The sequence below is a fragment of the Bos javanicus genome, chromosome 14 (assembly GCF_032452875.1).
Source record: "Bos javanicus breed banteng chromosome 14, ARS-OSU_banteng_1.0, whole genome shotgun sequence".
In the NCBI taxonomy this organism is placed as follows: domain Eukaryota; kingdom Metazoa; phylum Chordata; class Mammalia; order Artiodactyla; family Bovidae; genus Bos; species Bos javanicus.
In genome coordinates this window covers 69991997-70015110 of record NC_083881.1, presented here as the reverse complement: position 1 = coordinate 70015110, position 23114 = coordinate 69991997, and the positions used below count along the sequence as shown (strand labels likewise).

At 41.0% G+C, this 23114-nt stretch overlaps 1 protein-coding gene across 4 annotated transcripts in view; it reads right to left on the bottom strand.

The window, feature by feature from the left end:
- The window catches only part of RAD54B (RAD54 homolog B), a 117277-nt gene extending 94524 nt beyond the window's left edge, over positions 1-22753 (bottom strand). For 2 of the 4 annotated variants that reach the window (XM_061439352.1, XM_061439354.1), the window contains exons 1-3: positions 22577-22667; positions 21891-22169; positions 6470-6620 (exon numbers count right to left, since the gene is read on the bottom strand). In XM_061439352.1, the coding sequence (XP_061295336.1) occupies positions 6470-6620; positions 21891-22009 (270 nt within the window). In that variant the 5' untranslated portion in view covers positions 22010-22169; positions 22577-22667. Of the gene's footprint in view, positions 1-6469; positions 6621-21890; positions 22170-22576 lie in introns of all 4 variants that reach the window. The other 2 variants (XM_061439353.1, XM_061439355.1) reach the window with 2 other exon arrangements.
- Between the last annotated feature and the right edge of the window lie 361 nt (positions 22754-23114).

Here is a 23114-nt window from a genome sequence, read left to right as displayed (position 1 = left end):
TCTGACTTGGCTCTTCAAGAGGGTCTAAGACAGAACACATTTCCTTGGCTTTCCAAACTTCTAAAAGCTACCAACATGGCTCCACTTCACAGTCAGTGCCTCTGCATCTCTCTGCCCCTGCTTCCTTAATCACATCTCTTTCTCTAACTCTCATCTGTCTCCCTCTTCTACTTTTAAGGACCTTTGTGATTATATTAGGCCCACTTTGATGAGCCAGAATGACCACCCTCCCTCCCATCTCAAGGTCCTCAAACATTAATCACTTAGTCAAGAGTCCCTTTTGCCATGTGAGGTTAATACATTCACGGGTTTCCACGGATTAGGATATGGACGTTTTTAGAAGATCATTTTTCTGTCTACAAGAGTATGTTTGATGTCTTTTTTAAATAACAGCTTACAATAACAGACACAGCTGTCATAGCCCTATAAATATTCATTTTAACAAATTTCAGAGACATTAAAAAACCTATCTGATAAGATTTTAAAGTAAGTCATGGAAATAAATTAATGAGAGTCACAAATTTTATTTTTTGCAACATTTTGATATAATTTTAAGCTTATAGAAACATTCCAGAAATAATACAAGGAAGTCCCATGTACTCTTTACCCAAATTCACCATTTGTTTATATTCTGCTCCATTTACTTTCCCTCTATCTCTCCTGTGCATGTATGTGTATCACGTGTGTGTGTGTGTGTGTGTACATTTGAAAGTAAGCTGGAGACACTGTGTTCCTTTACCTCTAAAAATGAAAAAGTGTGTTTGCAAAGAGCAAAGACACTCTCTTACATAATCACAGTTAACTATCAAAATCAAAAATTTAACAATGGTAGTAAAATATTATCTAATCCACAGTCCACATTCAAATGGGGTCACTTACCCCAACAATGTCTTTTGACAGTTTTTTTCCCTGAGCAAGGATCCAATCCCAGATCACACAATACATTTAGTCAACAAGTTTCTTTAGTTTCATCTGAACAGTTCCTCACCTTTATTCATCTTTTGTGATTTCTGACACTTTGGAAGAATACAGGCCAACTATTTTATAGAATGTTCCCCTATTTGGATTGTGTGATGTTTCCTAATGATGAGCTTCAGATTACATATTTTGGAAGGAATATCATAGTTCACCATATTAAGGGCACAAAATATCAATCTGTCCATTACTGGAGGCAGCCATTTGATTAAAGTGGTGTCTACCAGGTTTTCTCGCCAAGTTAGTATTTTTCTACTTGTCTTTACAGTATGTTGTAAGGAGATGCTTGAGTCTATTCAAGTATCCTATTTCCTGATGAAACATTCACCCATTAATCCGATGGGTTTTGGAACCCAATAATATTTTCCGACACCACCATCACCTTTATTTTTGTGATTTAGCATTTCACTCTGAGAAAGAGTTTACTACTTATTTAGTTATATTACTATGGATTCAGACTCCTATATTATTCAGTGGGTTATTATCCATTAGTACATTTATTTTGATGCTCGATTTGTTCCAGATTTTTATCAGACCACTCAAATAAAAGACCCCTGAAGTCACCAAACCAATACATTCTTGGTATGGATTAATTCAATGTAAGAAAAAATTTAAGGATGGAATAGACAAAGGGAACAGTAAAGTTGACTGCTAAGCCTAATATTTTTAGGTTTTACATGTTGCCTTACTTAAAGTAGCTGTAAGGTTTCAAAAATGCCTACTTCATTAGTATTTAAAGAAAACTATTTAGCTTCTTGATAATAATTATAAGAGGAAAGGAATAAATCAGTGGTTTTGGTTTCAAATTAGTCCTTAGAACCTCCATCAGAAAATAAACCTAAAGACAAGGGTGTCAAAATGATTCAATGGAGGAAAAAACAGTCTTTTCAAAAAATGGTCCTGGAACACAATTAGATATCCACATGCAAAATGATACAATTGGATTCCTACCTGACACCATACATAAAAACCATTTCAAAATGGGTCATAGACTAAAATGGAAGAATTAAAACTATAAAACTCTTAGAAGAAAACACAGTAAATCTTCATGACCTTCTCATATACAACACTAAAATCACAAGTACTACCAACACCAAAAAAGAAAAACCCAGATAAACTGGACTTCATCAAAATTTAAAATGTTCGTGCTACAGACAAAACCATCAAGAAAGTGAAAGGTAATCAACAACAAGGTGAAAATATCTGCAAATCATATATCTGATAAGGCACCTATGTTTAGAACCTATACAGACTCTTACAACTCTGTAATAAAAAGCAAATAATCCAACTTAAAAAAACAGGATCTGAATAAACAATTCTCCAAAAAAGATATACAAATGGCCAATAAGCACATAGAAAAACGCTCAAAATTAGCCACCAAGGAAAAGTAAATCAAAACCCCTAGTCAGATACCACTTCATCCATCAGATCAGATCAGATCAGATCAGTCGCTCAGTCGTGTCCGACTCTTTGCGACCCCATGAATCGCAGCACGCCAGGCCCGCCTGTCCATCACCAACTCCCGGAGTTCACTGAGACTCATGTCCATCGAGTCAGCGATGCCATCTGGCCATTTCATCCTCTGTCGTCCCCTTCTCCTCCTGCTCCCAATCCCTCCCAGCATCAGAGTCTTTTCCAATGAGTCAACTCTTCGCATGAGGTGGCCAAAGTACCGGAATTTCAGCTTTAGCATCATTCCTTCCAAAGAAATCCCAGGGCTGATCTCCTTCAGAATGGACTGGTTGGATATCCTTGAAGTCCAAGGGACTTTCAAGAGTCTTCTCCAACACCACAGTTCAAAAACATCAATTCTTCAGCACTCAGCCTTCTTCACAGTCCAACTCTCACATCCATACATGACCACAGGAAAAACCACAGCCTTGACTAGATGAACCTTTGTGGGCAAAGTAATGTCTCTGCTTTTGAATATGCTATCTAGGTTGGTCATAACTTTCCTTCCAAGTATGGTTATAATCAAATAGCTAATAATAAGTGTCAATAAACATGTGGAGGACTGAAACCTCATACATTAATAATGGGAATGAAACAGTACAGCCACCATGGCATTAAAAGGTTAACCACAGAATTATTGTATGACCCAGCAATTCCATCCTAAGAATGCACCCAAGAGAAATGAAAACATATGTCTATACAACAATTTACACATGAATATTCATCAGCATTATTCATAATACCTAATAAATTTTAAAAACAGAAACAACTCAAACATCCATCAACTGACAGATGGAATAATAAAATATGGTATATTAATGCAATGAAATATTACTCAGTGTGGTAAGCAGAATAATGCCTCCCAAAGATGTCCATACCCTAATTCCCAGAACCTGTGGAAATGTTACCTTATGTGGCAAAAGAGACTTTAAAGATGCAAGTAAGGTTAAGGACCTTGAAATAGACTGTCCTGAGTTATCCAGGACGGCCCAATCTAACCAAATGAGTTCCGGTTTCAGAGAAGCAAAAAGATGTCAATAAAAGGAATCAAACTGCCACTACCAATTTTCAAAGAATTAAGAAGGGGGCCACCAGGATTGCAGTTGGCCTGTAGAAACTAGAAAAGGCAAAGGAAACACTCTTAAAACCTCCAGAAATAAACGCGACCCTGCCAACACATTGATCTTAGCCCTATGTGACCCACGTTGAGCTTCTGACTTACAGAACTATAAGATAATACATTTGCATTGTTTTAAGTCGCTAAATTTCTGGTAATCTGTTACAGCAGCAATAGGAAACTAATACATTCAGCAATAAAAAGAAATAAATTACTGATACATGCCACAATCTGGACGAGCCTTGAAGAACACTATGAAACTGAAAACAGTGAGTCATAAAAGGCCACATGTTATATGACTCTATTTATACGAAATGTTCATAATAGATAAATACATAAAACAGAAAGTATATTAGTGATTACAAAGGGCTGAGGGATTTGGATGGGTTGATGTATGTGAAGTCTCTCTCTTTCTGGAATGATTAAAACGATCTGAAATTGATTTTGGTGATCACTGCACAACTCTGACCATATGAAATACAACTGAATTGTAGTAGGTAGATTACAGGTATGTGCATTTAATTTAAATAAAGTTGCTTTTTATAAAAAGAAACCATATTTAAAATGAAAAACTATGCTTACATAGTTTTCTCCTTACATTGTGGCCAGAATTCTAAAGGAGTGTTGGATAAAACAGATGCAGACCAAAAAACAGAGTCAAGAATGAGTAGATATTTTCAACAACAAAAAGACAAAAAAACAGTTAAAAGCCTCAAAGGATGTGAAAAGACATTTCTCCACAGAAGATAAGCATATGGTCAATAAGCACATGAAAAAATGCTCAGAATTACTACTCATTAGGAAAATATAAATCAAGACCACAGTGGAATACCACTTCACAACAACAAGGATGACCATAATCAAAAAAACAGCAACAAAAACAAAATAACCATTGTTGCTAAGGATGTGGAGAAATTGGAACCCTCACACATCACTGGTGGGAATGTAAAATGGTTCGGTACCTATGGAAAACAATTTGGTAGTACCTTAAAAACTAAACATAGAATTACTGTATCATCTAGCAACTCCACTCTTGGTATATATATACAAGAGAACTAAAAGCAGGTACCTAAACAGAAATGTGTATGCCAATGTTCATATCAGCATTATTCATAACAGAAAAAACGTAGAAACAAACCAAGGATCTATCAATGAATGAATGAACAAAATATGGCATATGTATATACATATATAATATATATGTGTGTATATACATACGTATGTATGTATATGTATATATGTGTGTATATATACATATATATATATGTACGTACATACAATTGAATCAACATTCAGAAAACTAAGATCATGGCATCTGGTCCTATCACTTCATGGGAAATAGATGGGGAAACAGTGGAAACAGTGCCTGACTTTATTTTGGGGGGCTACAAAATCACTGCAGATGGTGACTGCAGCCATGAAATTAAAAGACGCTTGCTCCTTGGAAGAAAAGCCATGACCAACCTAGACAGCATATTAAAAAGTAGAGACATTACTTTGCCAACAAAGGTCCGTCTAGTCAAGGTTATGGTTTTTCCAGTAGTCATGTATAGATATGAGAGTTGGACTATAAAGAAAGCTGAGCACCGAAGAATTGATGCTTTTGAACTGTGGTGTTGGAGAAGACTCTTGAGAGTCCCTTGGACTGCAAAGAGATCCAACCAGTCTATCCTAAAGGAGATCAGTCCTGATTGTTCACTGGAAGGACTGATGTTGAAGCTGAAACTCCAATACTTTGGCAACCTGATGCAAAGAGCCAACTCATTTGAAAAGACCCTGATGGTAGGAAAGATTGAAGGTAGGAGAAGAAGGGGATGACAGAGGATGAGATGGTTGGATAGATCACCAACTCAATGGACATGAGTTTGAGTAAACTCTGGGAGTTGGTGATGGACAGGGAGGCCTGGCATGCTGCAGTCCATGGGGTCGCAAAGAGTCAGACAAGACTGAGCAACTGAACTAAACTGAAACAACTGAATACTACTTAATCACATAAAGCATTGATGTTCACATCTGCTACAACATGGATGATCCTAGAAAACATAGGCTAAGTGAAATAAGCCAGACACAACAGGACAAATATTTATGATTACACTTACATATGAGGTACCTAGAGTAATCAAATTCATGGAGACAGAAAGAGTAATGATGACCAGGGAAGGGAGAACAGGGAATTATTGCCTAATGGTTATGAAGTTTCTATGTAATGAAAAGTTTCAAACACAGAAAATGGTGATTATTGAACAATTAAGAAAATGTAATTAATGCCACTTACCTGCACACTTAAAAATGGTAAAATGGCAAATTTTATGCTATGTATATATTTTACCATAATAAAAAAAAGAAAAAATATTAGTAGATTTCAATCTCCAAAACATAAATCAAAGAACTGTAGAGTAGCCAAAGTGTGGACTGTCCATTTTACATATGCTCTATATAATCTTTATAAACCTTCTATTATACCTAAGACTTAAATAATTCTTCAACTTAGTAGCAAAGAATATATATTAAGACTGTTTTGAGCACTTACTTTTTATAAGTAAAAAGGAAAGGAAGTTTCCATAACAGTGATATAAAACATTATTTATGTATGTTTTCTCTTTAAATTACCTTATCCAAAGTTTTCATTTAGTTATGTGGTACCTTTAAAAAGAACACTGATCCAGAATAACTTTTTTTCTTGAACAAGAATCTCCACCCCTTCCCTTGTGGAGGTATTTTTCACTGTTACCAAAAGTTTATTTATAGACCTAACCCAAGTTTACTTTATGCCGTTCCTTCAAATACATATAGTTAGCCATTACATCTAAGGTTTTTAGAAGAATTTATCAGAGATACTGAAAACTCCTATAGGCAATGAACATTGTTAACTGTTTAAATGGCAATTTTTTAAAATACATGCTTCTCTATATTTCTTTTTTTTACCTCAAATAACTTTATATCTGAATTCAGTTTTGCAACCTCTTCATTAGGACTTGGATGACTTCTTGCTGGTGATATAAACTTTGGTTTTTTGAAGGGATTTCCTTGCAACTGACTTGGTGCTGCTGATCGTCTCATATTTAGCAGTATTAACCTGAAAAATACCCAAAAGTCATTTCATCAGAAGTCTGATTAGAACTACCTCCAAATATATCATCACTATAATCATGACATCTTTAAAAATATAAGGGAATAAGCCTGTAAAAAGCCTTAGAAAACAAATTCAACAGTTGGAAACATTTTATTTTCCATCACAAAGGCTTTTGAAATGTATTAAGATTCAAAATATATGGTACAAACCTGAACATATATTGTACCAATTTTGATAAAACTATAGATTAGATAAAAACAATAAAGCCTTAAATGTAATTTAGATAGTAGTTTCAAAATCAAAGAAAACATAATTATTCACATACATATATTAAGCATGTTGCTTTTTTCCTATTCCCCAATCCATAAACTGCATGCGGGGAGCAATCATTGTTTTCTTAACCATTTTGTAAGCAGCATCAACCACAAAGCCAGATACATAACAAATACTTTTGAATGAGTGAATAAAATCCTGGCAATTGAAAGAATACATTTAGAGTTCAATTTTTACTATCCTATTTCCTTTTAGAGCAGTGAGGTATTTTAAATAAATAAATCAAGAGACAAGAACCATGTTTCCAAACTTTTGCTCAATGTTTTTTCCATCAGGACAGGACAGGTGAGACAGATAAAAGACAAGAACATTACAAGCATACATCATGCTTCTGCAATGGACAGCAGCAAGCACTCTAATTTAAAGCAATCTCACAAAACTATACACAAGATAAAGTATCAATAAGGATGTACATGGCTACCAAAATAATTTGCTTAACCCAGAAATTACACTTCCGGAAATTTACCCTAAGGAATTAGCAAAGATATACTCAAAGAATTATGTATAAGGTTTTCATGCCAATATTACTTATAGTAGGAGAAAAAAGGAAAATTTAAATATCTACAGCAGAGTACTGGATAAAATAGAATACACTCTCTTCCTACATGACTAAAATGTAGTGCTGCAACTTCCCAAACAAGCCATGTTCTCTTTTACTCTAGGTCTTTGAACAAACTGCCTACACAGTGTTGGGTCTCTGATACAGCCTTTAACCATTTTTCTTTGCCTGATGAACTTCAACTTATGCTTTAGGACTCTTAACTATGAGTCCTAAACTTATCTCCCCCAAAGACTGGATTAGAAGGATTAGAGATCCTTCCTATGTGTCTACTACCCAAGCACTTTTCACACTGTAATGAAACTGCCTATTAATTCCCCCAAGTTGTAAACTCCTGGATGAGGCATGAAGTCTTACCTTCCAATCATCAGTATATTGCCAGTACCAACACAAGAAGGCATTCACTATTTGTTATATAAATAATTCTACAGCCATGAATGGGGGGGGCGTGGGGGGTGGGGATCACATTTTAAAAGAATGTTTAATGATATGAGAAACTTTTTTATACATCAAATAAAAAATGGCTAAAGACAGCAATTTTAGCAAAGTTGCAAAAATACAAGATTAAAACTCAAAAATCAATTATTTTCCAACATTATCAGCAATAAGTGGAATTTGAATTTAAAAACATAATACCATTTACATTAGCACCCCGCAAAAATGAAATATTTAAGGGTAATCTAACAAAGAATGTACAAGATCTATATAAGGAAAAACTATAAAAACTCTGCTGAGCAAAATCAAAGAACTAAATAAATGGAGAGATAGCCAGTGGTTAAGAATCACATGCCAGTGCAAGGAACATGGGTTCAATGTCTGGTCTGGGAAGATTCCACATGTCACTGAAAGCAACTAAAAGCCTGAGCACCACAATTACTGAGCCCACGCTCTAGAGCCCCCAAGCTGCAACTACCACGCTCTAGAGCCCCCAAGCTGCAACTACTGAAGCCTGCATGGCCCACAGTCCATGCTCTGTAACAAGATCGGCCACCACAAGTTCAGTTCAGTCCAGTCGCTCAGTCGTGTCCGACTCTTTGCGACCCCATGAACCGCAGCACACCAGGCCTCCCTGTTCATCACCAACTCCCAGAGTCCACCCAAACCCATGTCCATTGTGTCGGTGATGCCATTCAACCATCTCATCCTCTGTTGCCCTCCTCTTCTGCCTTCAATCTTTCCCAGCATCAGCGTCTTTTTCAATGAATCGGCTCTTTCCATCAGGTGGGAAGTATTGACACTTCAGCGTCAGTCCTTCCAATGAATATTCAGGGTTGATTTCCTTTAATATTAACCAATTTGATCTACTTGCTGTCCAAGGGACTCTCAAGAGTCTTCTCCACCATCACAGTTTAAAAGCATCAATTCTTCGGCACTCTGCCTTCTTTATGGTCCAGCTCTCACATCCATACACAACTACTGGAAAGACCTTGACTATACAGACTTTCGTCAGTAAAGTGTTGTCTTTACTTTTTAATACACTGTCTAAGTTTGTCATAGTTTTCCTGCCAAGAAGCAATCGTCTTCTAATCTGATGGCTGCAATCACCATCCACAGTTATTTTAGAGTACAAGAAGAGGAAATCTGTCACTGATTCCCCCTTTTCCCCTTCTATTTGCCATGAACTGATGGGACCAGATGCCACAATCTTAAGTCTTTTTTAATACTGAGTTTTAAGCTTTTTCACTCTCCTCTTTCACCCTCATCAAGAGGCTCTTAAGTTCTTCGCTTTGTCATTAAAGTGGTATTATTTGCGTATCTGAGGCTGTTGATATTTCTCCTGGCAATCTTGATTCCAGCTTGTAACTCATCCCAGCATGGCATTTCACAAGATGTGCTCTGCGTATAAGTTAAATAAACAGTGTGATAATAAATAGCTTTGTCATACCACTTTTTCAATTTTGAACCAGTCAATTGTTCTATATAGGTTCTAATTGTTGCTTCCTGACCTGCATACAGGTTTCTCATGCAACAAGTAAGATAGTCTGGTATTCCCATCTGTTTAAAAGTTTTCCATAGTTTGTTATTATCCACACAGTCAAAGGCTTTAGCGAAGTCAATGAAACAGAGATAGATGTTTTTCTGGAATTCCTTTGCTTTCTCTATGATTCAGCAAATGTTGGCTGAATTGATGTTTTCGAACTGTGATGCTGGAGAAGATTCTTGAGAGTCCCATGGACAGCAAGATCAAACCAGTTAATATTGAAGGAAATCAACCCCGAATATTCATTGGAAGGATTGATGCTGAAGCTCCAATACTCTGGCCACCTGATGCGAAGAGCTGACTCACTGGAAAAGACCCTAATGCTGGGAAAGACTGAAGGCAAGGAAGAGAAGGAGACGACACAGGATGAGATGGCTGGATGACATCACCAACTCAATGGACATGAGTTTGAGCAAACTCCAGGAGATGGTGAAGGACAGGGAGGCCTGGCGTGCTGCAGTCCATGGGGTCACATAGGGTCAGACACGACTGAGCAGCTCAGTAACAACAAGGTGGTGCTAGTGGCAGAGAACCCGCCTGCCAGTGCAGGAAACGTAAGAGAAGCAGGTTCAATCCCTGGATTGGGAAGATCCTCTGGAGGAGGGCATGGCAATCCACTCCAGTATTCTTGCCTGGAGAATCCCATGGACAGAGGAGCCTGGCAGGCTACAGTCCATAGGGTCACAAAGAGTCAGACACAACTAAAGTGAATTAGCATGCACGCACACACACAAAGAAAATGAACTTAGAAACAAGACTTTACACTCTTCAGAATAATTAACTTAAAATGAATCATAGGCTTACATGTAAAACACAAAGCAAAAATACTCCTAGAAGATAATACAGAAGAAAATCTAGATGACCTTGGGTATGATGATGACTTTTTAGCTACACCAAGGAAAAATCCCATGAAAGAGATAACTGATAAGCTAGACTTCATTAAAATTTAAAACTTGTGCTTTGCAAAGACAATGTCAAGGTAATGAAAAGACAAGCCACACTAGGAGAAAATACCTGCAAAAGATGCATCTGATAAAGGACTATTATCCAAAATATACAAAGAAATCTTAAAACTCAACAAAAAAACAATCCAGTTAAAAAGTGGGCCAAAGATCTTAAAAGACATATCACAAAAGATATACAAATAGCAAATAAGCACATGGAAAGATGCTCCATATCATATGTCATCAAAAATGAAGAAAATCCAAAACACAATACCAAACATCGGTGAGGATGTGGGGCAACAGGAATTTTCATTCATTCCTGGTGGGAATGCAAAATGGTACAGCCACTTTGGAAGACATTTTGGCACTTTCTTAAAAAATTGAATGTATTTTTATCATAGGATAAACTCCTTTCAACAAAGAGTTGAAAAAACCTGCATAAAAATGTTTTATCACAACTTTATTCATTATTGCCAAAACTTGAAAGCAACCAAGCACTCAGGTGAATGAATAAACAAACTGTTGTGCATTCAGACCACGGAATGTTACTCAACACTTAACAAAAAAAAAAAAAAGAAAGAAAAGAAAAAGAGCTGTCAAGCCATGAAAAGACATGGAGGAACCATAAATGCATATTACTAAATGAAAGAAGCCAATCTGAAAAGGCTACATATTATATGATTCCAACTAAGTGACATCCTAGAAAACTACAGAGGCAAAAGTATGGAGTAAAAAGATCAGCAGTTGCCAAGGGTTAGGGGAGGGGCAGAGATGAAAAGGCAGACCACAAAATTTTTTAAGGCAGAGAAAGAATAGTTTACAATGCCCTAATGATGGATACATGTCATTACATGTTTGTCCAAACACACAAAATGTACAAGGCCAAGAATGAATCCTAATGTCAACTATGAACTCTGGGTGCTTATGTGTGTCAATGGTAATGTACACCAAATGTACCATTCTGGTGAGGGATGCTGATAACAAGGGAAGGCATGGGTACATGGGAAATCTCCACCTAAACCTAATGTTGTAAACCTAAAACATCTCCCTCCACCTTGCTAAACCTAAAACTGCTCTAAAAACAGTAAATTTTAATTTCACAAATGGCTACCAAACATGTTCAGCAACATTTCAGTGATAGAAAAAGACAAAAAAAATAGTATGTAAGTTTGTGCTAAAGACTAGAATGCAAAGGGGCATGGGGAACTTTCAGGTGTGATCAAAGTAAGCTCCATCATATTGCAGTGTGGTTACAAGTTTGTTAAAACTCATCTAAGCGTACACATTGAACTATTAACTTAAAATTACACATCTATAGAGAGTTCTAAAAGACTAGAAAAACACATGCCACAATATGAACATTATATCTAGATGTCAGAAGTACCAGTAATTTTTATTTTCTTCTGACTTCTTTACTGTATATTTCCAATTTTCTACAAAGAAAAAAAGAACTACAGCCAATTAAGCTGGGACATGCTATCACTGCTGGTTAGACCTTTCCCACTTTCAGCAACGTCAAAATGAGGAAATACATGAGTATCTGATAAATAATCAGTCTGGATATAGTTTGAGGGATCAGCAGTAGTATAAAAATTAACAGAAATGTCAACTAAAATACAGACCAGAGGCCAGATGGAGAAGCTCTCCCAGTACATGATGATAGCAACAACCGAGAGTTAGAAGAACCCTCTTCTTGCCTGGCAAAAACTCAGCCAATAAAACTGTCAAAACTCAGCCAATGAAAAGTCCCTACTGGGACCTACCTGGTGATCCACTGGTTAAGAATCCGCACTTCCACTGTGGAGGGGAGTGGAGGGGAGGCGTCAGGGTGGACTCTAGTCAGGGAACTACAATCCCACATGCCGCAGTGCGTGGGCCGGCCCCCTCCCCCAAAAATGAAAGAAAAGTCACTAGACTTCAAACTGTCAATTCCTTCAATGGACTCTGTTTACCCTAGCCCTTTTATATTTATTCTTGGTTTGGCTGGGTCTCCAGCTATGCACAGGCTTTCTCTAGTTGCAGCGAGCAGGGGCTACTCTTTGTTGTGGTGCATGAACTTCTCACTGGCGCGGCTTCTACTAATGGGAGCACAGGCTCTAGAGCGTGTGGGCTCCAGTAGTCCTGCTGCAGGGGCTTAGCTGCCTCATAGCATGTGGGATCTTCCTGGACCAGGGATCGAACCCATGTTTCCTGCACTGGCAGGCGAATTCATATCCACTGTACTACCAGGGAAGTCCTACAATAGCCTTCTCAATTCTTGCCCCCACCCATAGAAGTGTTCTCCTCTCCTGGGTGTGCAGGTTTTGCACATGGCTCACCATGACTGCCAACCACAAACTGCAATTGTTTGCTGATCCCGAGTAAACCCATTTTACCCGGAGAAATAACTGGCAGTCTATTTGTTTAAGACTGGGATCCAGAGAAGACCCGTGATGACTCCAAGGCTGGTGAGCAAACAAGGCCGGTGAGCAGGACCCACACCGAGTCCACTGGTGCCCAGTGCTTTTCTTCTTAAACCCTGGGGCTCGAGAGTAAGTCTTTCTCCTGGATCTGAGCTTACATCCTCTTTGGGTTTTGAAGCTCTCCAGGTTTTATTCAGGATCTGTTTCAGGAACTCATTCTTTCTGTTTAAGGCCTAGTTCTGTCTGTGAGTACCCATTTGGCACTTTGGCATGACACTTTTAAAAAGCAGGCTGTTTCAACTATAACTGCACTAGCCTCCAGCCTGAGCCCTTTTAGAACAGGGGCTGTTTTACCGGAAATGTGCCAGTTCAACCTTTGGCCAGATTCCCTTTGAAATGGGCTGTTCTAGTGGAACTTCACTATTAAAGCTTTGGGCTCGCTCCCACAGATTTAGGCTGTTCACTAGAGTTCTGCTGAGCAGCTTTTAGCTTGGCTCTTGCATGACTGGGCTGTCCCCTTAGAACTGGCTGGTATTAGACCTACAAGGTATTTGAGCTGTTTAGGCTTTTGAAACTTATTCTTTCACTCCAGAGAAAAAACTGAGAAATGGGATCCCAGTTACCTAAATTATTTTGAGGGTGCACTCTACCACTACAGGGACTCCGGCCGATTTTATGTTTAAACACTGCAGTCCTTCTGCATGCACATTTCCAGGTAAATGGACCAACCTACCCAAAAGCAATTTAGAACATCAACGGCCATTAGGAGGAACTTGTGAAATTCCCAAAGTTAACTTTTCTTAAAACCAAACTGGACAATCATAGTTCTAAAATTCCCAAAACTGAAGGAAATGAGTATTTTGATTGCTACTCTGAGGTTTCCAAATGTTATCAGGAACCTAAAATTGTCTCTTTGCAAAATAACATCTTAGCTGATGCAAACAAAGAAAGGTAAAAAAGCTTCAAAATCCTCTACCCCTCTTCCTCAGCCCTCATGCTGAGGACCGCCCTCTGGCACCATCTCTCTTCCCTTCCACACCACCTACACTTCCTCTTCACCCTCAGTTCCCCCGTAATAACTCTCCAGTGGAACTTCCCTTTTTCACTGAAAGGCTCCTATCCCCTTTTCCTCTGAACATATCAGAACCTGCCTTTTAAAATTAAGCTTTCTGAGGACCCAGAGGATAAACTCTTGCTTTCTTATAAACCCTAAACTAAAGCTAAACTGCAAGCAATAGTCAAAGATTTTCCAAAAGTAAACAAAGATACAGGTTTGTATCGGAGTTTAGTATAGTCATTCAAACTTATCAACCTGGTTTCTCCAACTTGTATCAGCTGGTTCATACGTGTGTCAGCGAAGTCAGGCCCACAGTAAGAAAACTGCTGACTTGGAGGAATTCCCTGGCAGTGCGCTGGTTAGGAATGGGTGCACTCACTGTCAGGGCTGGGGTTCAGTCCCTGGTCAGGAAACTAAAACTCCACAAGCCACGCAAGCGTGGCAGGAAAACACACACACACACACACACACACACACACACTAATTGGGAAAATACTGAAAGGTCTCTATAATTACAACCCGGAGACCAGTCCACCAACGTACATGGTCAGGCTCAAGCAATCTCCAGGTGACTCCATCAGGCATTTTCACAGACTTTTGCAAAGACTGTTAATCTGAACAAAATTCAGGCTTGCACAAAAAAATGTGATGAATCTGTTCATAACTATTCCAACTTTAAATTGTTTTTTTAAAAAACTCTGTTTTTTTCCTTCAGATGTTGATTCCACCTAGGTAGCTTTTAACTCTAAGTACATTAATGGGCTGAACCAGGACCTTTCTCTTCTAATAAAATGGACCAGGATAGGATGGAAAACTATGCCTATTCCAGATTTAGCTAATCTAGCAAACCAGCTCTTTCACACTCTAGATGAGTCACCTCAAAGAAAGTCTGCCAAAATTCTTAATATTCAAGTCCAGGAAATAAATTCAAGTCCAGACCCTAAAGGAAACCAAAGCCCTCCTAGTTTTGCTACAACTTCAAACAGTCAGGACACTGGAAAGAGACTTAAAATTTAAGCGCTTTCAGGTGCCATTAGCCCTCTAACCAGCCTTTCCAACATTCTCCCAACTGTCAATGAAGGGATTCTGAGAAACCACAGGGGTTCTTCCCAATTCTTCCTCTTAAAAGTTTGGAGAAACATTTGCCAGATTGAGGATGAGTCTCTTCCAGTCTTAAAGGACATCAGAGCCTTACTCTCAGTGTTCAACACCACTACAAAAAGGAGCCTCTGCCTCAGAGTACTCAGTTCAGTTCAGTCGCTCAGTTGTGTCCGATTCTTTTCGACCCCATGAATCGCAGCACACCAGGCCTCCCTGTCCATCACCAACTCCCGGAGTTCACCCAGAAAATAGTGGGGATCTCTAATGAACTTCAATTGATTCCTGTCTCTGAATCTATACCCTTTTGTTTAGGTCACTTGAGAGATACACACCCTTTTCCCTTTAGTTTCTCTGCCCAAACCCACTTATTAGGTTGATCCTTCCTTAGAAAAGTCTCATGCCAGAACTTCTTTCTCCCAAAGGGTAAATAATTCTAGAGTTTTTATAGTAGTAAAGCAGCCAACCAGGTGAATGGAATTATCTTTGACAACCTGTATTTGCTTCATCTCTCATGTTACTAGAGCTGATTCAGAAAACATAGATCATCTGTCCCTATTGAATCAGCTACCACCATCCTTATGGGCAAAATCTATACCTGAAGTTGGCAAAATTCACAGTGCATCTCCCATCAAGGGAGATATTTACAAGTGGCGCTAGTGGTAAAGAACCTGCCTGCCAATTCGATCCCTAGTCAGGAAGATACTCAGGAGGGCATGGCAACCCATTCTAGCATTCTTACCTGGAGAATCCCCAGGACAGAGGAGGCTGGCAGGCTGCGGTCCACAGAGTCGCAAAGAGTCAGACACAACTGAAGCGACTTAGTAAGCTTGCAGGCACACACGCACTCCCATCAAGATTCTAATAGATCCTTCAAATCCCCGCCCCCAAATTAATTAATATCCTACAAGTAAAGAAGCCCTTCAAGGCATAAAACCCGTAACAGAAGATTACAAGGCTCAAACTTTACAAACCCTAGTATTAGTTATACTCCTGTAACATTCCCGTTTTACTGGTGAGAAAACTGAAGGGCCAAAGGTAGAGCTGCCCTAGGACCTCCAAGCAATAAACAACACTGCTATCTCTTGACACCTTGGCTGTTGTTCCTAACCCTCTACTAAAATCCATTCTCACTGGAAGTAAATTATTTACTGTAACTGATTTATCAGTGTATTCTTTAGCATTCCAGTTGACTGAAGCTACGAAATGCCTTTTTGCCCTCACATGAGAAGAAAAAACTCACCTGGACAGTAAAAACTCAAGGTTTTAATGAGAGTCCTCCTTATTTCTTATAAACCCTAGAGGCTGACCTGTATGATAAAAAGTTCCCCACAGGTTCTACTCTGTTGTAATATGTGAATGACTTGCTTTTTTGCTCTCCCTCTCAACCTGCCTCCATGGAAGACAGTATCCACTTGCTAAAGGTTTTAGCCTTATAAGACATAAAACCACCAAGGAAAAATTGTAGTTTGCCCAAAGCCAGGTTCACTATTTAGGGCATCTGATATCAGAACAAGGGCGGTGTATAGATCCAGAGAGTCTTCATAGTGTACTGCTGCTGCTGCTGCTGCTAGTCGCTTCAGTCGTGTCCGACTCTGTGCGACCCCATAGACGGCAGTCCACCCGGCTCCCCCGTCCCTGGGATTCTTTAGGCAAGAACACTGGAGTGGGTTGCCATTTCCTTCTCCAAAGCACGAAAGTGAAAAGTGAAAGTGAAGTGGCTCAGTTGTGTCCGACTCTTCGAGACCCCATGGACTGCAGCCTACTAGGCTCCTCCGTCCATAGGATTTTCCAGGCAAGAGTAGTGGAGTGGGGTGCCTAAGTTTCCCCAAACCCAAAGTGAAAATGAAAGTCACTCAGTCATGTCCAACTCTTTGCGATGCCATGGATTTCTCCAGGCTAGGATACTAGTGTGGGTAGCCATTCCCTTCTCCAGGGGGTCTTCCCAACCCAGGGATCGAACCCAGGTCTCCCGCATTGCAGGTGGATTCTTTAGCAGCTGAGCCACCAGGGAAGCCCAAACCCAAAACTGTCAACTATGAGGCTTTCTTAAGCTAGTCGGTTATCACTTTGATAACATTCTAAATTTTTCTTATGGCCAATCCTCCATATGTTTTACTAAAGAACAACAGGAACCAATTTTATGGGAAGAACCGGAAAACATAGTCTGTAAGGCCTTAAACAAGTTTCATGAACCCACCTGCCCTTGGGCATTCTAATTATCAGATTTCCTTTTTCCTTTTTGCGTATGAAAAGGAAGGAAATGCCCTTGCATACTCATCCAAAAACACGGGGACCACCAACAACCCATAGGGTATTACAACCATTACTACCACTGCCGTTTTGGTTAAGACCATCAAGAAAATAGTTGTGGGATCCTCATTAACACTCATGATGCAGAAATCCTCCTAAATTCAACATTTCCAAGTCAGCTGCCTCGAAGTCCTTTTGTTAAACACTCCTTACATAACACTTCTACAGTGTAAGAAGCTGACCCTCCCCACTACTCTTCTCCCCTCTATCAACCAAGTCCCTCACGACTGCTTAACGCTGAGGGATCATCTGATTCCTTGTGAATGATCTGCAAAAAAATTCCTTTGGGTAACACTGACATCTTATGGTTCACTGATGGCTGGGAGAGTGACAATATTGGAACTCCTTTTGATAGTAGTCAAGGTAGCACCTTTACTACTTCAACTCAACAAACTGAACTTGTACTTTAGCCAAGGGCAAAACTGTCAATATTTACACTGATAGTAGATATGCTTTCAGAGCAGCTCAAGATTTTGGAATGTTGTAGAAGCAATGTGGCTTCCTTACTTCAGGAGAAATAAATTTTTAAAAGGTCCCTATGTTCAGGAGTGACTGGATGCATTACTTTTACCTGCCACGTTAGCCACTATTAACATTCTGCTAAACTTGACTCTGAAAGCTAAGGGAAATCACCCTGTTGATATTTCCACAAGAAATACCACCCTTAAAGGAACCAACAGCAGCCAAAGCTCTTTCACAGTCCCAATGGATATTCTTCTAAATGGTAATTTAGAAAACTGGCTAGAAAAGCCCAACAAGTGGCTTCAGAAAACAAAAAACAAGATTGGAAATTCAATAATTAATGGCTTGATATTTTAATATCAAGAAAGCTCTGGTTTGGACCAAATAACTACCCAGTCTATTAAAGACTCTAAAATTCCCTCTCCTAAGCACTGTACACCACAGTTCAAAAGCATCAATTCTTCTGAATCAATGCTTTTGAACTGTGGTGTTGGAGAAGACTCTTGAGAGTCCCTTGGACTGCAAGGAGATCCAATCCATCCATCCTAAAGGAAATCAGTCCTGAATATTCATTGGAAAGACTGATGTTGAAGCTGAAACTCCAATACTTTGGCCACCTCATGCGAAGAACTGACTCATTTGAAAAGACCCTGATGCTGGGAAAGATTGAAGGTGGGAGGAGAAGGGGATGACAGAGGATGAGATGGTTGGATGGCATCACTGACTCAACGGACATGAGTTTGAATAAGCTCTGGGAGTTGGTAATGGACAGGGAGGCCTGGCATGCTGCAGTCCATGGGGTCACAAAGAGTGGGACCCAACTGAGCGACTGAACTGCTACTGCAAGCACTGTACATAATACCACTTGGTCTACTGACAAAATGATAGCGTTCATGAATCAATGTTTATGAGGAATATTAACAAGGCCACAAAAAAGTGCCTACCTCACTTGTCCCACTTGTTTAAAATACAACCCAGGGAACCTGAGAGTACTTCTCCCAGATATTTTACACTGACTAGTGGACCATTTGAGGTCTGGCAAATGGATTTCACACAACTTACTTCATCTTATGGATAAAAACATGTTTTTGTCATGGTCTGTACATTTTCACACTGGACTGAAGCCTTCCCCCTTACAGACAATCTACCATTCTGCAGCTAAAGCTTATTTGGAAAAGATTGTCCCAAGCCGGAGAACTCCCCTCGAACTTCAAAACTATTTGAGGAACCCATTTTACTCGCTAGGCACTTCAACAAGGCAGGCCAGTTCTACACCACTTTCACTGCGCTGTTCACCCTCAATGCCCTGGTTTAGTCAAACCCACTAATGGCTTTACTAAGACTCAGCTGACAGTTTCTAAAGGCTCTCCAAATATCTCGGCCAAAAGCATTGCCACTGGTGCTCCTAAATCTCACATTTAAGAATCACTATCTTAAACCCTTAAACTTTTCTACACCTAAATCCTATCATGTCTAATTTTTCAACCCTTCTCTTTATCCTCTAAACTAAAGAAAATATTAATGAATATGAGAATGCAAGTATGGGAAAAGCAGCAAAGTGGGGATTAAGAAAACACTCTGGAGCCAGCCTGCCTTGGCTTGATTTCTAGCTCTGCCATTTACATACGCCCTTAGGCATCCACCAAGTCATCTAACTTGCTGATGATGCATTTCAGAGTAAACTGCAGATATCATTGTGTGTGTGTGCTCAGTCATGTTCTACTCTTTGCGACCCCATGGAATGTAGCCACCCGGGCTCCTCTGTCCATAGAATTTTCCAGGCACAAATATGGAGGGGGTTGCCATTTCATACTTCACAGGAACTTCCTGATCAAAGGACTGAACACACAGCTCTCACGGTCTCCTGCTTGGCAGGTGGATTCTTTACCACCATGACACTGAGGAAGTGCTAGACATCAGTATCAGTTCAGTCAGTGCAGTTGCTCCGTCGGGTCTGACTCTTTGAGACCCCATGAACCGCAGCACGCCAGGCCTCCCTGTCCATCACCAACTCCCAGAGTTTACCCAAACTCATGTCCATCGAGTCGGTGATGCCATCCAGCCACCTCATCCTTTGTCATCCCCTTCTCTTTCTGCCCTCAATCTTTCCCAGCAACAGGGTCTTTTCCAATGAGTCAACTCTTGGTGGCCAAAGTATTGGAGTTTCAGCTTCAGCGTCAGTCCTTACAAAGAACACCCAGGACTGGTCTCGCTCAGAATAGACCGGATGGATCTCCTTGCAGTCCAAGGGATTCTCAAGAGTCTTCTCCAACATGTAGTTCAAAAGCATCAATTTTTGGCACTCAGCTTTCTTCACAGTCCAACTTTCACATCCATACATGACCACTGGAAAAACCATAGCCTTGACTAGATGGACCTTTGTTGGCAAAGTAATGTCTCTGCTTTTGCATATGCTATCTAGGTTGGTCATAACTTTCCTTCCAAGGAGTAAGCATCTTTTAATTTCATGGCTGCAGTCACCATCTGCAGTGATTTTGGAGCCCCAAAAAATAAAGTCACCCACTGTTTCCACTGTTTCCCCATCTATTTCCCATGAAGTGATGGGACCAGATGCCATGATCTTAGCTTTCTGAATGTTGAGCTTTAAGCCAACTTTTTCACTCTCCACTTTCACTTTCATCAAGAGGCTTTTTAGTTCCTCTTCACTTTCTGCCATAAGGGTGGTGTCATCTGCATATCTGAGGTTACTGATATTTCTCCTGGCAATCTTGATTCCAGCTTGTGCTTCTTCCAGCCCAACGTTTCTCATGATGTACTCTGCATAGAAGTTAAATAAGCAGGGTGACAATATGCAGCCTTGACGTACTCCTTTTCCTATTTGGAACCAGTCTGTTGTTCCATTGACTCATTGGAAAAGACTCTGATACTGGGAGGGATTGGGGGCAAGAGGAGAAGGGGACAACAGAGGATGAGACGGCTGGATGGCATCACTGAATCGATGGACATGAGTCTGAGTGAACTCCGGGAGTTGGTGACGGACAGGGGAGGCCTGGCGTGCTGCGATTCATGGGGTCGCAAAGAGTCAGACACGACTGAGCGACTGAACTGAACTGAACTGAACTGTGATACTCTAACATCTGTTATATTCTAACACCTGCCTATTTCTGTTCTCCCAAGTAAAGTAGCAAATTCAGGCTAATGACACATCAGAAGGCCTATATTACCAGGCAATTTAATCCACTGCACTGTGCAACAGTTAAGAATACAGTTTTTGAGGCCAATGCCTGAATATAAGTATGGACTGACATTTCTATCATGTGATCTTCAACGGTTTACATAACTTCTTTGGGCTTTCCCAGTGGCTCCGTAGTAAAGAATCTGCCTGCAATGCAGGAGATGTGAGTTCGATCCCTGGGTCGGGAAAAAGCCCCTGGAGAAGGAAATGTCAACCCACTCCACTATTCTTCCCCAGGGAAAATCTCATGGACAGAGAAGCCTGGCAGGCTTCAGACCATGAGGTCAGACAGGACTTAGCAACTATACAAGGACAACAAATAATGATTATTCATAAGATGGTTGGCTGCTGCTGCTAAGTCGCTTCAGTCTCTTCTGACTCTGTGCAACCCCAAAGACGGCAGTCCACCAGGCTCCCCCATCCCTGGGATTCTCCAGGCAAGAACACTGGAGTGGGTTGCCATTTCCTTCTCCAGTGCTTGAAAGTGAAAGTGAAGTTGCTCAGTCGTGTCGGATTCCTAGCGACCCCATGGACTGCAGCCCATCAGGCTCCTCTGTCCATGGGGTTTTCCAGGCAGGAGTACTGGAGTGGGTTGCCACTGCCTTCTCCAAGATGGTTGGGGGCAGGCGGGGGGTTAAATCAAATACCTAAAGTACTTACAATAAAGTCTGACACAGCAAACACTCAATGTTATCTGTAATGTTACTATCTATGATAATTACTATTAGATATCTCACACATAACGTTCTATGAGACCAGAGCTGAGGAAGGTCCCAAGAGAGGGTCTAGCAAAAGATGAAGTTGGACAAAGGAGATATTGACCAGAATCTAGGGATTCTGTTTGGCTTTAACGCGGGCGTGGGAGGAGAATCATCAAACCTCTAGGATGCAAGAATGCAAATACAACAGTCAAGAACCAACAACACACCTCCCCTGCTGTTTCTGCTTTCTGCCTTCCAACTCCATTAGAAAGAAGGTGAAGTCGCTCAGTCCTGTCCGACTCTTTGCGACTCCATGGACTATAGCCCACCAGGCTCCTCTGTCCATGGGATTCTCCAGGCAAGAATACTGGAGTGGGTTGCCATTTCCTTCTCCAGAGGATCTTCCTAACCCAGGGATCGAACTTGGGTCTCCCCCGTTGCAGGCAGACGCGTTACCGGTATTTCCCTTCGTGGCTCAAGTCGCTCCTTTGATTTTTGAGGCACCGCTAAACAAAAAACTTCTTCCATTACTCAGTCAATTCTAATTAATACCGCGCAGGAGAGTATAGCTGCATCCTGAAGAAAGACACCCAAGCGCCACAGGAGGTGAGCGGGAGGGCGGGAGCGGAGGCACCACCGCGCTGAGTCGCCTCTCCTGGCGGCTTCCCCACCACAAACGCGCCCCCACGGCCCGCCCTCCGGCACCAGCGCCCCACGGCCGGCCGCCAAGGACCCCTCAGACTTGAGACCCCATCGGCACTCCCAGACCCGCAGGAAGCGGCTGCGGCTACGCCGCCGCCTTCCTGCCCTCCCGCCTCCTTCGGAGCCTCGTTCCGGCGCCTCTCGCGTCTTTGTCCCACACAAGCCTACAGCCTGTCACAGCGTTACACGCCTCCCCCCTTCAGGGACGCACCGGCGAGAATCCGAAGGGAGCGACGGCCCAGGTACCAGGACTACGCGAAGTAGACAGCGACACCAACAACGCCAGAGCATCTGAAGGCGCCCGCCTCAGCGCAGCCAATCGCGGACAAGTCCCTGGCGCGTGCGCAGTACCTTCCTGCCGCAGTTCCGGGTCCGCCTTATTGGACGAGGTGACCGCTTCGTCTCTAATTGGACGACGTGTTGGCATAACTGCGCAAGCGCCTTCGTGTGTCTCCTCTAGCCCTCACTTCCAACTTGGTTTCGGAATTGCGGTTCATGGAGAATCCTATGGGCGGAGGAGCTTGGTGGGCTACAGTCCACGGGGTCGCAAAGAGTTGGACACGACTGAACGACTTCACTTTCTTTCACTTTCGCAAGTTTGCTGCCAACACTCAAATATGGTGTAGATGCTAAGGCTACAGACCACATCCTAGGACACATAAGGCATATTTCTTAAATCAAGAGAACGTCTCCATGGACATGTTTGTGCAGTTTGATGGTCGTCTGAATAGCAGTATCTAATGCGAAAA